Genomic DNA, 17,796 nt, shown 5'->3' on the forward strand with positions numbered 1-17,796 from the left:
AGAAGTTTATTGCTTGTCAAATTCTCACTGTCTCCTTTAAGTTTTATTGCCAATTAACAGTATTTTTACTTCTGCTCAGTCTCCCCACTTGTCAGCTACATATTAGTTTTGTCTGCAATCCATCATGTGTCAGAACCCCAGTCAGTGGGTCAGGGAGTTAGTCCACCAATTCAATACTCGGGACTCAAGAAGGAGACCAGATGTTAAGTGACATTGTCTCTTTTTCTCAGAGCAGAATCCCCTTGACCCTAGGGTCCCAACAATGTGTTATTCTTTTATTCTTTATTCTATTTCTTTGACTTCCCAACATAACCGAAGATAAATTTTAACCCTGTCATCCTTAACAATGCTGAAGCACCTGAGTGACTCTTCCTGTTATTCAGGTTGAATATCTTTAGAGACAGGGGCCTGGAGAGGGGAGTCAGTGGGAACTGTGAGATCTGAAACATCTGACTGTCACTCCCCTGTTTCCTCTTCCTTTGGTTTGACCTTGTTCCCCCTCCCCTTTTCCCCCTTGTTCCTGGAACACGTATGCCTGTCTCCATACATTGATCACGAGCTGAACACGCACCCTGGGTGAGACAGGATTGGTTGTTAGATTGTGAGCTCATCCACCCTAGGTGTATGTGGGGACAGTCCTTTTCAAGATTACTATAAAAACCTAGAGGATTGGGCATATCTTTGCAAGACTTCAATGTGTAATTGGGTTTTGCCTGTCCTCATGAGGATGTAATAAATCTGTCTCTGCTTGATTTGGTGGTCTCCTCGAGTTATTTGGGTAAACTGAGGCAGTTTGCTCCATACAATCTCAACCAATTCTACATGAGAACTACACAGTCCTCTTTCCTGAAATCATCCCCAGCAGCCCAGTGTACAAGGAAATGTCAAGATTTTGCACAACTTTTAACCTATTAGGCCTATGTGGCAAACCCAGAAAGCTCTCTGTCGTCCCTCTGATTGAGTTCCCCCTCCTCAGGCTTGGGCCGTGGTCACTGAAGCAGCAAGTCTCCTAGGAAACTTTGTGGTCAAGGCCTGAATTCCTGAGACAATGCTTGGCTGGCCCGCCAGCGGTCTGAAGACTCAGCTGTACAAACCTTGCTCTGCCTAAGCCTAGAACAGGTTCTGCCAGGTCAAGGCTGAAAAGTTGAAAAATTACTCTTATTCTCTTAGAATTATTCTAGCAGAGACCTTATTTGATTTCTTTATGGCTTTCTGCTATAAATACTGAGCTATCCTGGATAATAAAGCACACATAGTTTATCACACATAATGTGGTGCTGATGTGTCAATGATTAATTGTCTCCAATCCTAACCCCTGTCGTTAGGGCATTGGACCTCTACCCCGACAGGCTTAGGCCAATTATTTGATCCTCCAGGTTTTTTTTTTTTGGGTGGGGCAATGAGGGTTAAGTGACTTGCCCAGGGTCATACAGCTAGTAAGTGTCAAGTGTCTGAGGCCGGATTTGAATTTAGGTCCACCAGGGCCGGTGCTTTATCTACTGTGCCACCTAGCTGCCCAATCCTCCAATTTTTTAATGGGGACTTCTAGGTGGCACAGTGCATGGAGAACTGAGCTTGGACTCAGGAAGACTCATCTTCATGAATTCACATCCAGCCTCAGAAACTTCCTAGTTCTGTGACCCTGGGCAAGTCATTTAATCCTCTTTGTTACCTCATTTGTAAAAGGAGCCAGAGAAGGAAGAGGCAAATCACTCTAGTATCTTTGCTAAGAAAACACCCATGGGGTCATGAAGAGTTGAACATGACTGACTAATGACAATTTTTTTTTTTAGTGAGGCAACTGGGGTAAAGTGACTTGCCCAGGGTCACACAGCTAGTAAGTGTTAAGTGTCTGAGTCCGGATTTGAACTCAGGTACTCCTGACTCCAGGGCCAGTGCTCTATCCACTGTGCCACCTAGCTGCCCCGACTAATGACAATTTAAAAAAAATGTAAACACAGGTAACAACTGCTTAAGTTCAAACTGTTTCTCTTTCATTAAGGTCCAAGTAAATATTATACAGACTGGGACTCAATAAAGAAAAACATGTTCAAATAATATTTTATCATCAGCATCTCCAGGTAAATGTGTATAATCAAGTAGCATTACCAATAAATCCTTAGGAAGCCCATCTGAAAGAGAAAAAAAGGAAAAGAATTAACAAGTAGCATGTATGCCTCTTCTTGAGCTCCTGGCTTATCTGCCTTAATCATTTATTCTCATTTTGTTTTTTTGTTTTTGTGGGGCAATGAGGGTTAAGTGACTTGCCCAGGGTCACACAGCTAGCAAGTGTCAAGTGTCTGAGGTCGGATTTGAACTCAGGTCCTCCTGAATCCAGGGCCAGTGCTTTATCCACTGTGCTACCTAGCTGCCCCAAAACAAATTACTTTTGACAGTTTCTTGAGCTCCCTATGGGCAATATAGAACTATCTACAAATACACGTCTGACAATATTGGTAAGGAGACTATATGCAAAGCATTTATAGGGCAAAGTGATTCCAGAAGAATTATGCTTTGCATACTATAGGTGCTTAATGTCTGCTGAACTAAACTAGCTTTCTTAAATGCTCAAACATTAAGGCAACTCAATGTACATGTATGACTTGGAACGAAGCTAGTTGTAGTTCATTCATACCTGCATTTCACTTGCTTGTGTTTATAAGCTGCAAATCACCATATAAATATGAATTATTAATAATTAATGACAACATAATGAGATTCACTGGTTATTGCTCACTTACCTGCTTGAATAGTGCATATCTACTAAGTAATTTTAACTGATTCCATTTTTATTAAAACCTGTACAGCAGGGCAGGGTGGGGCAGCTGGGTGGCAAAGTGGATAAAGCACCAGCCCTGGATTCAGGAGGACCTGAGTTCAAATCCAACCTCAGACACTTGACAATTACTAGTTGTGTGACCCTGGGCAAGTCACTTAACCCTCACTGCCCCAAAGCGAAAAACAAAAACAAAAACAAAAATACCTGTACACCGGTGTAGTTTCTATCCCTAAGCCCAGTGTATGGTGCTGGGCCTGGAATAAGTAAGACTGGAGTTCAAATCTGGCCTTAAGACAACTAGCTGTTATGACTCTGGCAAGTTACTTAACCTTTGTTTGCCTCAATTTTCTCAACTGCAAAATGGGGATAATAATAGTACCTCCCAGGGTTGTTGTGAGGATCAAATGAAATATTAAGAATTCTTGGCATAATGCATAGTAGGTAGATGCATAATAAGTGCTTGTTCCCCTCCCCTCCTCCAATTCCTGCTGTTACTATTAGAAAATAAACACTTAAGAAAAACTAAACACTTAAAGTCTTGCTATTTTAATCTTGGAAATAGGAGTTGTCTGGGTGAATGCCTTGACATCTCAATGTCTATTGGTTATAGATCTTTCTTTTTATTTCTCTTTCTACAGAAGACCCCCAAGTCTAAATTCCCTCAAATATGCAGCTGTTCAATTCTAACTTGGGCAGTATCAAACTTAAAGTTAGTTCTTTACAGAAACATTAGTGAAAGGGCATTTGTGATAACAATTTACTCCACGAACCTGTACAGTGCACTCTTCAATTGTCTTTTAGCCAATAAAATAAAGTATTATTAATAACCAATGATTTGGGGAGATTCAGATCCCCCCTTTCTTCTTTACTTTCAAGACCTGTTTCTGAAGGTTGATAACCTCCTCTATCCAAACCCCACCCAGGTGGGGCGACTTTTGTGTTATACTCAGCTTTGGGTGGGGATAAATTTTTTGAATAGGTAGCCCAGGCTGAATCCAAGTAAATGATGTAATCTAAATTCAGGTCCAGCCCCTCATTATAATATTCATTCTCTCACTAACTGGTAGTCAGTCAGAGTTGATTGTAACACACCTCTTCCAAAAGGACATGTATGCCTCATCCTACCATGATAGTCTTTGGTCTAAATGACCCTTCTTTTATTATAATGCTGGCATTATTAATAAAATGATTAAAACCCAGAAATTGTCTCTTGAACCTTTTTTTAAAAAAATTTTTTTTTCTTGAACCTTTTTTAAAGGTAGTATAGTGTTGGGTTTCTTTGGGGGGTGGGATGAGGAGTTGAAGGAACCTCTTTACTCAGTTGTCAAAGCATACTGAACATTCTGCCCTCCAGGGGTCCTCCTACTCAATGTTCATCTCCTCTTGCTTCATGGGGTATAGAATTGACCAGGTCATTTTTAGAATACATAAAGGTGGTAGAAAACTACTTATTTTTACTGCTGTTCCTTACCGATGAGAGTTTATGCTTTGTCCAGGCCCAATTCTTCTGGAGTAGAGATTCCCAATTCATCTAAAGTTGGTCTAAGTTCCTGGATAATATAGGGGTAGATTTCCTTATGAGGTCCTGCTTTGTCCTAATAACAAGAATAAAAAATCTGTTTAATTTAATGGGCACAGTACAGGTAACAAAAGTAGCCTGATATTACATACAACTAATACATCTAGAGTAGAGCTTCCAATCCCACTTAGGATCAGTTTGGTCAGTGAGTAGTTAGTTTCACTAAAGACAAACTACTGCAGAATTTAAACGTGCAAGGTAAAATTTATGATATCCTAGGAATAATTTTACCAATTGGAATATGCTAATTAGATGTTTAAGAACACATGCCAGGAAGGTAGTGATGACAGAAAACTTTGTGAAGGCAGTCAAATGTACCCAGCAGGCAACATTTATAATTGAATCAACAGAGAAAAAATATTTTAATTTCCCTCTAATTTGAGTCCATAATTCAATTAGCTCTAGTGTTGAATGGACTGATAGCCACCAGAACCCATAATTATCCCTTTCATTTAAGATAAAGCAATTTCATTCTTTCCTTGTGTAGACTCTGGGTTTTTTTTTTGGGTTGTTGTTATAATAACACAATGGCGTCTTTTCTTGGAAAATTGTGTCCTGAGGCCATTCATTTCTGGGATTAGAGTTTTGGCAAAGTTCTACTTTGTAAAGAAACCTATTTTCCTCATATAGCAACCCTTTCTCAAGTTAAATAAACATAGAAAAATTTAACTTGGCTATTCTTTTCTCATTTACAAATTCTGAGATAGCTTTACGCAGTTATTTTAACAAATACTTAAACACAACACAATACAAACACAACACTGAAACACAGTACAAACCCATAACCCAACAAAAGAATTCTCAGGCCAACTACTATTTCACTGACCTTTACAACTTCTAGAATGCGAACTGCACTAGCAAAATCATCTAGTCGCCTGCATGCCCTCAAAGCAGCATCAATGATTTTGGGTTCTGGAACCAGGTCGTAGCCAACCAATGTATTCATTCCTATTAGATTAAACATAAAGGGGGGACAATAACATTAAACATGTCCATCTGATAAAAATCATGGAACTAAAAGGAACCTCAGAGACTACCCAGTTCACCTGTCTTATACTGATGAAAACTGGAGCCCTGGAACAGACTTAGCCAAGGTCAGAGTTAGGACTAAGATTCCAGTTTCCAAATTACTGTTTTAGTGTTCTTTGAACTACATTAATGGATTATTGTTAGTTTGGTTTATGGGATATGATTTACAGCTGGAACATAATGTAAATGTAAAGCCCAAGTGCCATTTCACAGGTAACAAACCCTAAAAATGTACAGTTATACTATTTTCACTTTATACAACATACATCACAAAGATAACTTAATAGTCTTTCAATGGAAAACTTTTTTTTCCCTTTTCATCATACCTATTCTAAGATCACTCAATGGTTAATATTCCTGAAAGAAAAAGGATTAAGTCATTATACTTCTTTCTTAAAACATTAGTGACTGGGGCAGCTAGGTGGCTCAGTAGATAGAGTGCCCACCCTGGATTCAGGAGGACCTTTGTTCAGGTCTGGCCTCAGACACTTGACATTTACTAGCTATGTGATCCTGGGCAAGTCACATAAGCCCCACTGCCTCGCAAAAAAAGAAAAAAAAGAAAAAAAAAGATAAAACACTAGGGATTTTAGAAATGAACAGAACCAGGAGAATATTGCACATAGTAACAACAGCAATACAATAATCCAAGACAATGGCAAAAGATTCATGATGGAAAATGCTCTCCACATTCAGAAAAAGAACTGTGGAGCTGAATGCAGATTAAAGCATGCTGTTTTCACTTTTGTTGTTTTTTGTTTGTTTCTTCTTTCTTGTGGTTTTTTCCTTTTGTTCTGATTCTTCTCTCATAACATGACTAATGTGAAAATATGCTTAACATGATTGTCCTGTATAACCTATATCAGATTGCTTGCTGGCTTCGGAAGGGAGGAGGGAGAGATCTTACAAAAATGCATGTTGAAAATTGTCTTTACATGTAATTGAAAAAAAAAATACCATTAAGAGGGGAAAAAACACACTAAAACATTAGGCACTTAAAAAAAATAGCTTTTGAAGGAAATCATACCCACTGATTACACATGAAGCAGTAAACTACTACTTCCATTTAACTAGTGTTGAATTTCTTTAAATTAAGAAAATATAAGTACTGACCAACTTTTAATATTTATATTGCATGGGCAACTCAAAACATGTGACCCCCCCCCAAAAAAATCTTCTAGAAGGCAATAAAAAAAACTTCCAAGAGCTTTTCTGAGTTGTTTCAAGGTACAAATCTCTCCAAAGGGAGTAGCCTTGTGTGATATTTTATAGAATAGCAAACTCAAAAAGGAATGGGAGACACTAAACCATTTATGAATACCTGCAGATGCATGACGACTTAGAAAACCAAATATTAACAATATGTTGTATTCAATTTTTATTTATTTTGTTAAATGTTTCCCAAATGCATTTTAATCTGGTCATGGTTGCCATCTCTGTTTTGTAAGATATAAAAGTATAAAAGTTTTGCTTGGCTCCTAATCACTTACTTTTTACCAGTGTTGATGTCACAAAGACTAGATGTATTCTATCCTAGCAGCCTACAAATATGAAGTAGTTTAATCTCTCTCACCAAAATCAGCTTATGGTCACATCATAATTCATACCTTTTCGTAATTCCCAGGCATCAAGATCTGGTTTGCTGAAGTATGTCACCCAGCGAGCATCAAATTCCTCATCTGTCTCATGAGACCCATGGGAATAGCAGCGAGCTGACTGGATAGCTGCAAAGAGAAAGGATATTTTTAAAATGCTAAAACACCTAAAATATCCATATCATCTGAAAAAAAGAAAATTTCAAAATGTATTTCAATATTATAAAGTTTCTAAGGACTAGGATTTAAACAGTAAACACATCAGTTAGGAAAACAAGAACACATCATCATTTCCCCCCCATTCTTTAACATTTGGTCCTAATAAACAATCCCCTAACAATTCAAATAAAAAAAATAATTTTCCCCTTTCGATTACTCAATAGCACCTGAATATGAAACCAATGAACTAAATAGACATGGAGAGGAAATATGATTTAATGGAAAGAAGGCTAAGCTGAAGGCCAGGAAGTCTCCAATAAATTGCATTTCCTATTTTTAAGAAGCCCAGATTCAACGGTAAATTTTCGTTCCTTTGACTTACGAAGTACAGCCTGATGTGCTATATGAGTATTTTAAGTATTTTGAAACAGACCCAATAGTCATAAAATTATTCAAATCTAGTTTTTTTTTTTTGGTGAGGCAATTGGGGTTAAGTGACTTGCCCAGGGTCACACAGCTAGTAAGTATTAAGTGTCTGAGGCCGAATTTGAACTCAGGTACTCCTGACTCCAGGGCTCCTGACTCCAGGTGCTCTATCCACTGCACCACCTAGCTGCCCCTTCAAATCTAGTTCTGAAAATATTTCACAAAATAGGAGTTAATGAGCTACTAAGAAAGCAAGCCAAATTGAGCAACTGAAAAACCAGTAATAAGCTTGGGAGAATAAATAATGAAACACACCTTCCCCTCTCAAAAGTAAGGTGGGGAACTGTATCGATGTACAATATGTTCCACATTGTGAGATGCAATTACTGTACCAGGCGTTTTTGATTAGCTGGTTTTTTTCTTAGTTACACAACACAAAATAATTCCATCAAGGAGGTTTGGAGGAATAGGGATATTCCCAGAAATGATTTGTGACATAAAAAACAAAATGCCTGTTTATGTGGCTAGATAAAAGAACATTGCTTTTATTTTAATTTTATTTTTAAGAACACTGCTTTTAGGTAAGCAATTCGATTATTGAACAAGATCTCTACTTGATAACTGACCATACCATTCAGTGCTATCTGCAATGAGTTTCATTTGACCTAATAATGGAAATGTACTTTTGTTGCATTTCTAGAGGGAAATACTTTTAAGTATCATCCCATTCTTTGAGGATCAGAGTTTTAAACATAAGTTTCCCAACTAAGTGATCATTCCACTACACCAACTGCAAAGAATTCTGTTACTTAAAAACTAAGCACTTGCAATGCAGTTGAAGTTTTGAGAAACATATAAGAGGCCCAGTAGTTGTGACTCTGGGAAGATAAATCACAGTATTTCTGGACCTAAGTTTCATTATCTGTAAAATGAGGGAGATCAATCAATCAATAAACATTTATTAAGTGCCTACTGTGTGACAGGCACAGTGCTAAAGTCTGGGGATACAAAAAGACAGTTTCTACCCTCAAGGAGCTTACAATCTAACAGGGGAGACAACAAACAAATACAAAGCAAGCTATATGTAGGAAAAAAATGTATTTATAAAAGACACCAGAATTAAGAGAGACTGGGGAAGGCTTCCTTTAGAAGGTAGTATTTTAGTTAGAATTTAAAGAGATAGAATGTTTTGTTTATAGAACAACCAGGAGGCCAGTGTCACTGGACCAAAGAGTATATGAAAGGAAATACAGGTAAGAAGACTGGAAAGATAGGAGGGAGATATGGTTATGAAGGGCTCTGAATGGCAAACAGTGTATTTTGTATTTGAACTTGGAGGCAAGAGGGAATCACTGGAGTTTATTGAGTGGAGGAGTGACATGATTGGGCCTGCACTTAAGAAAATCATTTCAGTGTCTGAATGGAGAATGGACTGGAATGGAGACTTGAGGCAGGCCAACCCACCAGCAGGCTACTGCAATAGTTCAGGCATGAGGGGATGCAGGTCTGTACTAGAATCATAGCAGTGTCAGAGGAAAGGATATTTATTTGAGATCTTACAAAGGTGAAATTGACAGGCCTTGGCAACAGACTGGATAGGGGTGGGGGTGGGGGGTGAGAGATAGTGAGCAGCCCAGGATGTCTTCAAGATTGTGAGCCTGGGGAACTGTTACCCTCTACAGTAATAGAGGAGGGTTTACTGTAAGTGAATGTATTCTGTTTGGGATATATTAAGTTTAAGATGTCTACTGGGGGGGGGGCAGCTAGGTGGTGCAGTGGATAAAGCACCAGCCCTGGATTCAGGAGGACCCGAGTTCAAATATGGCCTCAGACACTTGACACTTACTAGCTGTGTGACCTTGGGCAAGTCACTTAACCCTCATTGCCCTGCCCCCCCCCCAAAAGATGTCTACTGGACATCTAGCTGGAGATGAAAGATTGGAGGTCAGGAAAGATAGATTTGAGAATCATCAGCATATTAATGGTAATTACATCCTTGGGAGCTGATGAGATCGCCGAATGAAATCGTATAAAGTGAGAAGAAAGTCAGGACAAAGGTTGGAGGACGTGCTCAGGAGCAGGATCTAGCAATGGAGATAAAGGAGCAGTGAGATAGGTGGCATAAAACATGACTTCAAATAATATAATGAAATCTAATCTCAAGACAATATTATTTATAAATAATCTATTATAAAAACTGGCTTCAACACTTTAAACTATGTCAACTATATGGGTCTTTCTTCTGGTACAGTTTGTACTCAGCCTTCACCTTGTCATCCCCTGAAATTCTTGTTCATGTGCTTTCCAAAGTACTTCCCAGAAGATCTGTCAGAGGCCTTCTTAACATTTCGTGGCCACCAGCACACCCTTTCTGAATACGTGTTTATTACTTGGCTTTTGTGACACTAATGGTTCACCCTCCTTTTCTCCTATTTCCTTGACAATATTCCCCAGACTACTGCTTGTTCAGGAGGTATCATTGAAGATGTACTTTTAGACCACTCCCTCCTCCTAACCATCTTCTCCATTGTCCTTTGTGTTACCTGCCATTTTATTTCTCCAGATACTATGGAGTTCAAAGACTCAGTCATATAAACATCACTGGGAGAATGTCCATAATTAAAACATTTTTTTCTATTAGAGAGCAATCTGGACTCATTGAACATGCTGCCTCATTTCCCAAACGTAATTGCAGCCTTTTTTCTGATTCAATCTTAGGTCCAGTTCATTGTCCATCCACAGTACATAGCTAAGAACTATGTACTGATGAACTAAATCAGGGGGCTGTCCAATCAATTGCATGTCCCAATCCTGGCAATAAGCATTTTAAAAATTCATTTAGGGGCAGCTAGGTGGCACAGTGGATAGAGCACCAGCCCTGGAGTCAGGAGTACCTGAGTTCAAATCTGGCCTCAGACACTTAACATTTACTAGCTGTGTGACCCTGGGCAAGTCACTTAGCCCCAATTGCCTCACTTAAAAATTAATTAATTATTTTTTAAAAAGTGGGTTATCAGGCCAATCTTTTTTTGAATATCTGTAGGCCTCATTGGGAAGTCCCTACAGTATTCTGGGTCTTGATGCAACCAGCATGTCACCTGCAAACAGAAACATCAGGAAGACTTCATGTCTTCTACCTGGAGTCTATGCAGAACATCCTTGACACATGATGAACATCTTTTGCAAACCTACTCCTGCCTGCTTTAAGACTTGCTTGAGACTGATAAACAGAAGCTCAACAAACAAAAGTTATCTCTAGGGTTTCATCCACAGAGATGATGATTGCTTTGAAAGCAGGACTGGGTTTCTTGGGCTTACTTTCCTGAGAGTGACAGCTGGTCGGCAGTTGGTGTTGGCAAGGAAAGTTGGCCCCTTTCTCCAGAATGACTGTTCCCCTTACTGACGGGTGTGGAGAATTGGAAGGAGGAACTGATATTCCCAAGGACCTTGGGTTCAAGGTCTTGGGCTACTCCCATCAGAATCTTCGGGGAAATGGTAGCTGTGGTTTGACTTGCTTGGCACATTCCATCTCCTGTGTCATCTTCAAGGTGCCTTGCTGCTACAGCTATATTGGAAATAAGTTGTTGGAGAGCTTCCAAAGATGAATTTGCTATGACTAAACACTTTCTTAAAGTGAAAAAACATAGAATGATCATCTCTATACTGTTCAGTCAACTGTGTGATTATAAAGAAGTGTTCTACAACAGAAAATAGTATAAAAACCCAACTACAGTCTTCTTGTATTTTCAAAGATTCTCAATATGTGTATACATCTTTCTAAAAGATTTTAGAGATAAGAAAATAGGCCTATGTGTGGTTAGTCTCTTCAACAGCCTTTTTTGTTGGTGACATTGTATGTGGTTTTTTCCTAATTATTTGGTAACCCCCTTTCTTTGAAATGGTGTAAAACTGGATTCTAAAATGCTTTTAAAGTTGTAGTTTATGAAGGTGTTAACTGGCATGTCCACCATCATTGGTAAGATAGTTCTGTTGCATTTCCTTTGTGGCTCTATCTTACTAAAAGCATTAAAAAAAACTTCATTGTTTCAACTAGACAGTTAAATCAGGGCAAATAAGTCAACCTGCCTGAGATAAATCCTGACAGAAATACACTTTTGTTCACAAAACAGTTCTACACTATATCCTATAAAGGCATATTACCTTAAAAATTCCCAATTAATTACTAGCTGTGTGACCCTGGGCAAGTCACTTAACCCCAACTGCCTCACTAAAAAAAATAAATAAATAAATAAATATTCCCAATTAAGGTCTATAACTGGTAATTCCAGAAAATCTGTCTGACCAAAACAGGAACCAAAATCTTTTTCTTTTACTAATCTAAATTCATCAAGTGAAAATCTAGGCAGCGTGATGTATTAGAAAAAGCACTGATCATACAAGACTTGAGTTTGAGTCTCAGCTCTGTCACGTATTAGTTCTGTGATATTGGGCAAACAAATCTCCTTGAGTCTCGCTTTCCTCATCTATAAATAGATGCATTACTATTAGTCCTACCTACCACAGAGGGTTTGGGTGAAGCTCAGAAGAGGGAATGTATGTATTGTAAAGGACCTTTTATGGCCTTTAATTTAATTGACATAGGGAATTTCCAATAAGGAAATTCCTCCTACCAATGCAGGTGGACAAATGTTGTAGAGCAACCTTAAAGAGAAGTTTGGGGGCCCTGGGAGGCTTGTGACTTGTCCAATTTCACACAGTCACTATGTCACAGAGTTAAGATTTGAACCTAGACTTTCCTGACTTTGAAGTTTTATCTATTTCATCTTGAAGCTTCTCTTTATATCATTACATATTTTAAAAAACTCAGAATACCACAATCTTTCTGGCTTCCTACATTTGATTGTGAGCTGCTCCTCAAGGGCAGGGACTGTCTTTTGCCTCTTTTTGTAAACATGGTGCCTGGCGCACAGTAGGTACTTAATATTTATTGATTTGTTTTAGGAATACATAGGATTTAGGTCTGGAAGATGCTTTAGTTAGCGAATTCCAATGCCTCATGCAAACTGAGGTCCAGAGAAAGAAAGTTTTTTGCCTAAGTTCATACAGTTGTTAAGATGCAAAGTTGAAATTCAATCCTAGATGCCTTAGGATCCAAATCTCTTTCCATGATACACTATGGTCTAGGGAACTCCCTGGAAGAAAACTTCCCACTTTGCTCAAATTAAAGCCACTACCCCAGGCCCCAGATGTGAGAGGAGTCATTCTGCTAAAGGAACCAAAGGTGGCTCAGGGAGAAGAAAAGGAAAATGCAGAAGCAAGGAGCTACAAAAACACCACACAGAGGAGAAGTAGCACACAGCTAAGTAAATAACACACGTAGCAGGTCCACATGAGGCTTCCCACACTCTTTTCTAAGGAAATGGAAGCAATACAAGTAGATACTCGCTTTTCTCCCAGGAACTTTCCTAGACCAAGCAGTCACAGGTCTGGTTCCTATCACTACGGCCCACCATGGAGTGAGCTTTGTATTTGGAATCAAAGGACCCGGGTTTGAATTTCAACTTTACAACTTCCTCTCCGTACTCTATTTATTCCACTTGACTTTGGGGTGAACTGACAATGAATCCAACAAACATTCAAGAGTCTTCTTTATAATCACAATTTTTAAAGTGTTTAAGACCATCCCTGGATACTCTGATCCAACTACTCACACTTCACCTTTCCTAAGGAAGCTCTATGAAGTTCATTTTAATATATTGCCCGGAATATGTCTCAGAGAATCTAAAAGTCAACTACACAGAATTTCTGAGCTGGAAGTTACTTCAAGTTCTTAAATTTCCTCTATAATATTCTGACAGGTGGCTTGCAGATATTTTAACTGCCCTTCCTTGAACTTCTTTTATAGTTCTTCAAATTAGAGAAATCATTAAGGGGGAGGAGGACCCATTTCACAAATGAGAAAACTTGGGCTCAACCCAGGGTATAAAGTGAACTGTCCACGGTTATAGTCACTAAGTGGCAGAGACAGTGCTGTTCAGCACTTTAATCCATTCTCAGAAGCCCGTCCAGGATTTTCAATGTCATAATACCATCAGGTCACCACACTGACTTCCTTTCTTTTACTGTATGATTCTAACTAGAAAAATAAATGTACACAACTTATTTCCCTCTAGCTCAATGCTAACTATGAAAAATCGCCCAAAATTCACATAATGCTTTAGAGTTTACAAAACTCTTTCCTCCTGGCAGTGTCATGAAGCCTATGGGGTAGGCAGTGTTAAGCATTATTATTCCCATGTTACAGGTTTAGAAGTAAAGTGACCTATTCCAGGTCACAAACCAGGACCAAAATTCAGGGTCCTCCCCACCTCAGCCAACACCTCCATTTTAATAAGACTTCTAGGAAGTCTCCATCTTACAAAAGGGATAAAGTTCAAGATTAACAGATTTTATAAGTAGACATGGCACACCCAGGTGTGACCCTTCCTTGTCCCCAATCTTGGCAAGGAGCACTCACAGCTCTGTTAGATATAAAGAACATTCATTAGTAAAGCACCTTCAAATCTCATAGGATAGGCTATGTAGTTTGTTAATACCTTTGACCAGAATCATTTCTCTTAAGATATAAACAAAAATTGTTATTCTAAATCCCTCCTAACATCCACGAAAAACTTTGATGCCAATCCTTCCCCTCATCCCCAACAAAAAGTAGAACACACCACACAGGTCCCTTAAATTCTTTCCTGAGTTCTACTATGGATATATGAAAATTTTACCCTACCATTCCAGCTTTAGATTCTACGGTCAAAGTTATCATTTCCTCCATCTTCATATCTTCAAAGTAAATTAAGTAATCGACTTTGAGACTTCCCTCCCCCTATGTTTCTGGCATCCTTGCTGAACTATCTTGTGATTTTCAGGCCACATTTTTGCCTGGAATCTTTTTTAGATAAGCTTATCTATTTAGGTAGATAGCATAAACTGTGAAAAGTAACAATATGTCAAAATGAAGATCTGCAAAACCCTTAATTACACAAAGTTGTAAATAAATTCTTATTAGGATCGTTAATGTTATAAAATGCTTTTAAAACTTATAAACCAGATCTTCCGAAAGAAGACAGAATCAGAGAACATTAAGATAAAAAGGGTCTTAAAATTTAGCTGGCTCAAGTCTCTTGCAAAATTTAGAAATTATTTTAATATTCTTAATTTTCAGTGCCCTCTCCCCTGGTTTAGGATTTTGAATTATTTAAATTGCCCCTTCCTATTTTAGAGGTAAATTCCGGATAGGAAAGTCCTCTTTTTGTAGTGTTCTCTTTTCACTAATGAGTAAGCAATGTAAATGCTTTCATAGTGGGGGGCAGAAGGAAGGAGATTCCCTAAAGCCCAGAACACAATAAGCACTTACTTAATGCTTCTGGCCTGATGAATGATGTAATTGTATAAAAACAGAATTAATTTCCATAATAAAAATTAAGATAACTACAAGGATTTCCAAACCTTCTTTCCTGACATTAGTCTAGGAAAATCCTTTCCAATGGGTATCTTTCCTCAAAATTTAAATTTCTTCTCAAAATAGAAGTGCTCTCTAGATATATCAACGTGACACTTTGGGTAGATGATCACAAAGTTGGACAAATATGATACAAAACTATCTAAAATGACTGAGAATCACTGATATATACCAATTTACACACAACAGGAAACACAGGAGGAATTAAAGTTTCTAGAGACGGACAATCCAAATCTTAGATGTCTCAAAGAAAGTTGTTACAGATTTCAGTGTTTAAATGCACAGCCTTAAGTGCCTAATTTCATAATGTAACAGATTACCATCAGGGATTCCAGGATTAAAGTGCCATTACCATAAAACCTTCCCAGATAAGTTACAAGAGTAACATTATTGAAGATAATAAATTGGAATTAGCAAAGCATATTACACCCTAGTCAGGTTTCTTAACACAAACTGAAAACGTCCCAGTCATTGCAGAGCACAGTTCTCTAAACTGATAAATTTCACATCAAGTGACATTTTCGAGGTTCCTCAGACAATCCATCTCCTTTTCCAGGGCTTGTGCACCTGCTGTCCCCCACAGGCTAGGTATGCACTCATTCCTTATTTATCTCAGAGTGCCTCTCTTTCTTTTAGATGCAGCTCAAGCATCATCTGCATGAATTCTTTCGGGATCCCAAAGCTAGGGCATTCCCAGTGAGGAGACCTTAAATTTAACCACTTCCTATTGTATTTGCTCTGCATATTCTGTAGGTTGCATAGCTGTAGGCAGCTATGTGGCTGAGGGAACAGAGCACCAGGCCTGGAGTTCAAGGCACCTCAGACCCTTACTAGTTCCGTGACCAGGGCAAACCACTTAATCCGTTTGCCTTCATCTACTGAAAAAAGAATGGGCAAACCCCTCCAGTATCTTTGCCAAGAAAACACGATGGACAATATGATCCACGGGTTCAAGAAGTCAGAAGTGACTCAACAAACATGTACTTAATGGACACGTTATTCTCTATTGCGTGTGTGTATTCTGTGTAGCTGTCTCTCTCCGTTAGGTCAGCTCCTCGCAAGATTGTGGTACATACGGCATTTGTAAACCCAGTCCCCATCACAGAATGGGGGGGGGGGGCTTAATAAATACGGAATGATTAATCAACGCCTTGGAGCTAGAAGAGACCTTACATGTCAACAAGGAGATGCCCAAAGGAGACGAAGCAGCTTCCTCGTCCGAGGTCACCCAGCAGGGTGAGTCTCAGGGACCAGAATCCAGGTTCTGCGGACCCAAGTCCACTTGGAGTTCCGCCACTTCTTCATTGCTGCCTCCTCCCTCAGTTTTTATGAGCAAAAGAACCGTGGATGCTCGAGGTCTTTTTAAAACCTTAGGGGCGTCTGCGAAGCCCGAAAGCACCAAGGTCTCCCTCTTTGGTCACTTTCCCAACACCTCCGTCAGTCTCCTGCACAATCGCTCTCGCCAATATCGGCACCGGGGTCGTTCCCTAGGTTAGACCCGCACCTCTTGGCCTTTCTGGGAAATCCTACGCCCCCTCCTCAAATGTTTTAAAAACAAAACCCCACAACTCAAAGAGATGCCACCCTTCTCGGCTAAAGGTTGATAAAAATAAAGACCTCTTCCCCCCAGTTCTCGGACCCCAGGTCAGGAACTTCCTGTTTCGGCTGAGGGCGAGCTCGGAAACCTCCGCGATAGCCAAGGGGCCCCCCAAGTTTTGGCCCAGCCTGAGGCTTGAGCGCCGCGGGGTTCCGCCTTGGGGCCAGCCCGGCTCCGAGCCGCCACTCCGCGGACCCCACCCCCACCCCCACTGGGGGCCGGTCCCCGAGTCAGCTCAAGGTGTCCCCTAAGGTCGGGCGGCTCTCACGCCCCCTCGGGCGGGGGGCTCCCGGCCCTCGCGCTCCGCTCCGCCCCGCCCGCGCCGGGACGCTCAATGTCACCTTCTTCTCCCGGGAGCGCCTCGGGGCCGGGCCGGGCTGCCAGACCCGCGACCCTCCTCCGGGAGCTCCCGCTTCGGAGAAGGGCAGGCGGGCGGGCGCAGGGAGCATGGCCCGGAGCCGCTCCCGGGCGGGCCTGGCCGATGTTGGTTATGCCGGGGCGGCCGCTAGGCCGCGGCTCCGGTCACCGCAAGGACGCGGGGTCGCGCGGGCCGGGTCCTTACCGGCGGCGGCAGGAGAGGAGGACGACAGGGAGGAGGGGACGGTAGCCCCCGGCTTCGGCAGCAGGACGCGCACCGAGGCAGAGCAGCGGCGGAGAGCGGCGGCCAGCATGGTGACAGCGGACAAAAGCGACTGACGGCCCGAGCCACGGACTGCCGACTGTTCAGAACAGAGGCTGAGGAGAACGAGAGGGCGCGCGGCGCATGCGCACAGAGGAGGCTGGCACCGAGCGCGCCCAGGGGGAACCGACGGGACGGGCGGATGCGGGCGCGAGTTAGCGCCAGCGTCGCGCGCGCGTGCGCGCGCGCGCTCTGGAAGCAGGTGGCTGCGGACGCCACGAGGCCGCGGGGGTGGGGTGAGGTGGGGAGGGAGTAGGAAGGGAGGGAAGAGCGAAAGGAAAGGGGTGGGGCTACGGCGGCACCGGGAGGACAAAACGCATCCCGCTTAGCTCGGCCTCGTGACTGGCCGCGGCCATCTTGGAACGAGGGCGGCCAGAGGGCGAGAGGGAGGAGGGGGCGGAAACAGGAGGAGAAAGGCCTTTCCCACAAAGGGAGAGGAAAAGAGGCCGCGAGGCCACCAGGAGGCGCCCTCGCTCCGA

The 17,796-nt window shown here is 41.2% G+C and overlaps 1 protein-coding gene across 1 annotated transcript; it reads right to left on the reverse strand.

The window, feature by feature from the left end:
* Positions 1–1,972: 1,972 nt before the first annotated feature.
* Positions 1,973–17,430, reverse strand: LOC122739894 (cytochrome c oxidase subunit 5A, mitochondrial). Its single transcript, XM_043981613.1, has 5 exons — positions 17,201–17,430; positions 6,995–7,111; positions 5,185–5,306; positions 4,251–4,374; positions 1,973–2,132 (listed from the first exon to the last, which is right to left on the reverse strand). Exons 1-4 carry the CDS (start codon positions 17,307–17,309, stop codon positions 4,261–4,263), a joined length of 462 nt encoding a protein of 153 aa, XP_043837548.1. The 5' UTR covers positions 17,310–17,430; the 3' UTR covers positions 1,973–2,132; positions 4,251–4,260.
* Between the last annotated feature and the right edge of the window lie 366 nt (positions 17,431–17,796).

The sequence above is a fragment of the Dromiciops gliroides genome, chromosome 2 (genome assembly GCF_019393635.1).
Source record: "Dromiciops gliroides isolate mDroGli1 chromosome 2, mDroGli1.pri, whole genome shotgun sequence".
Classification (NCBI taxonomy): Eukaryota; Metazoa; Chordata; class Mammalia; order Microbiotheria; family Microbiotheriidae; genus Dromiciops; species Dromiciops gliroides.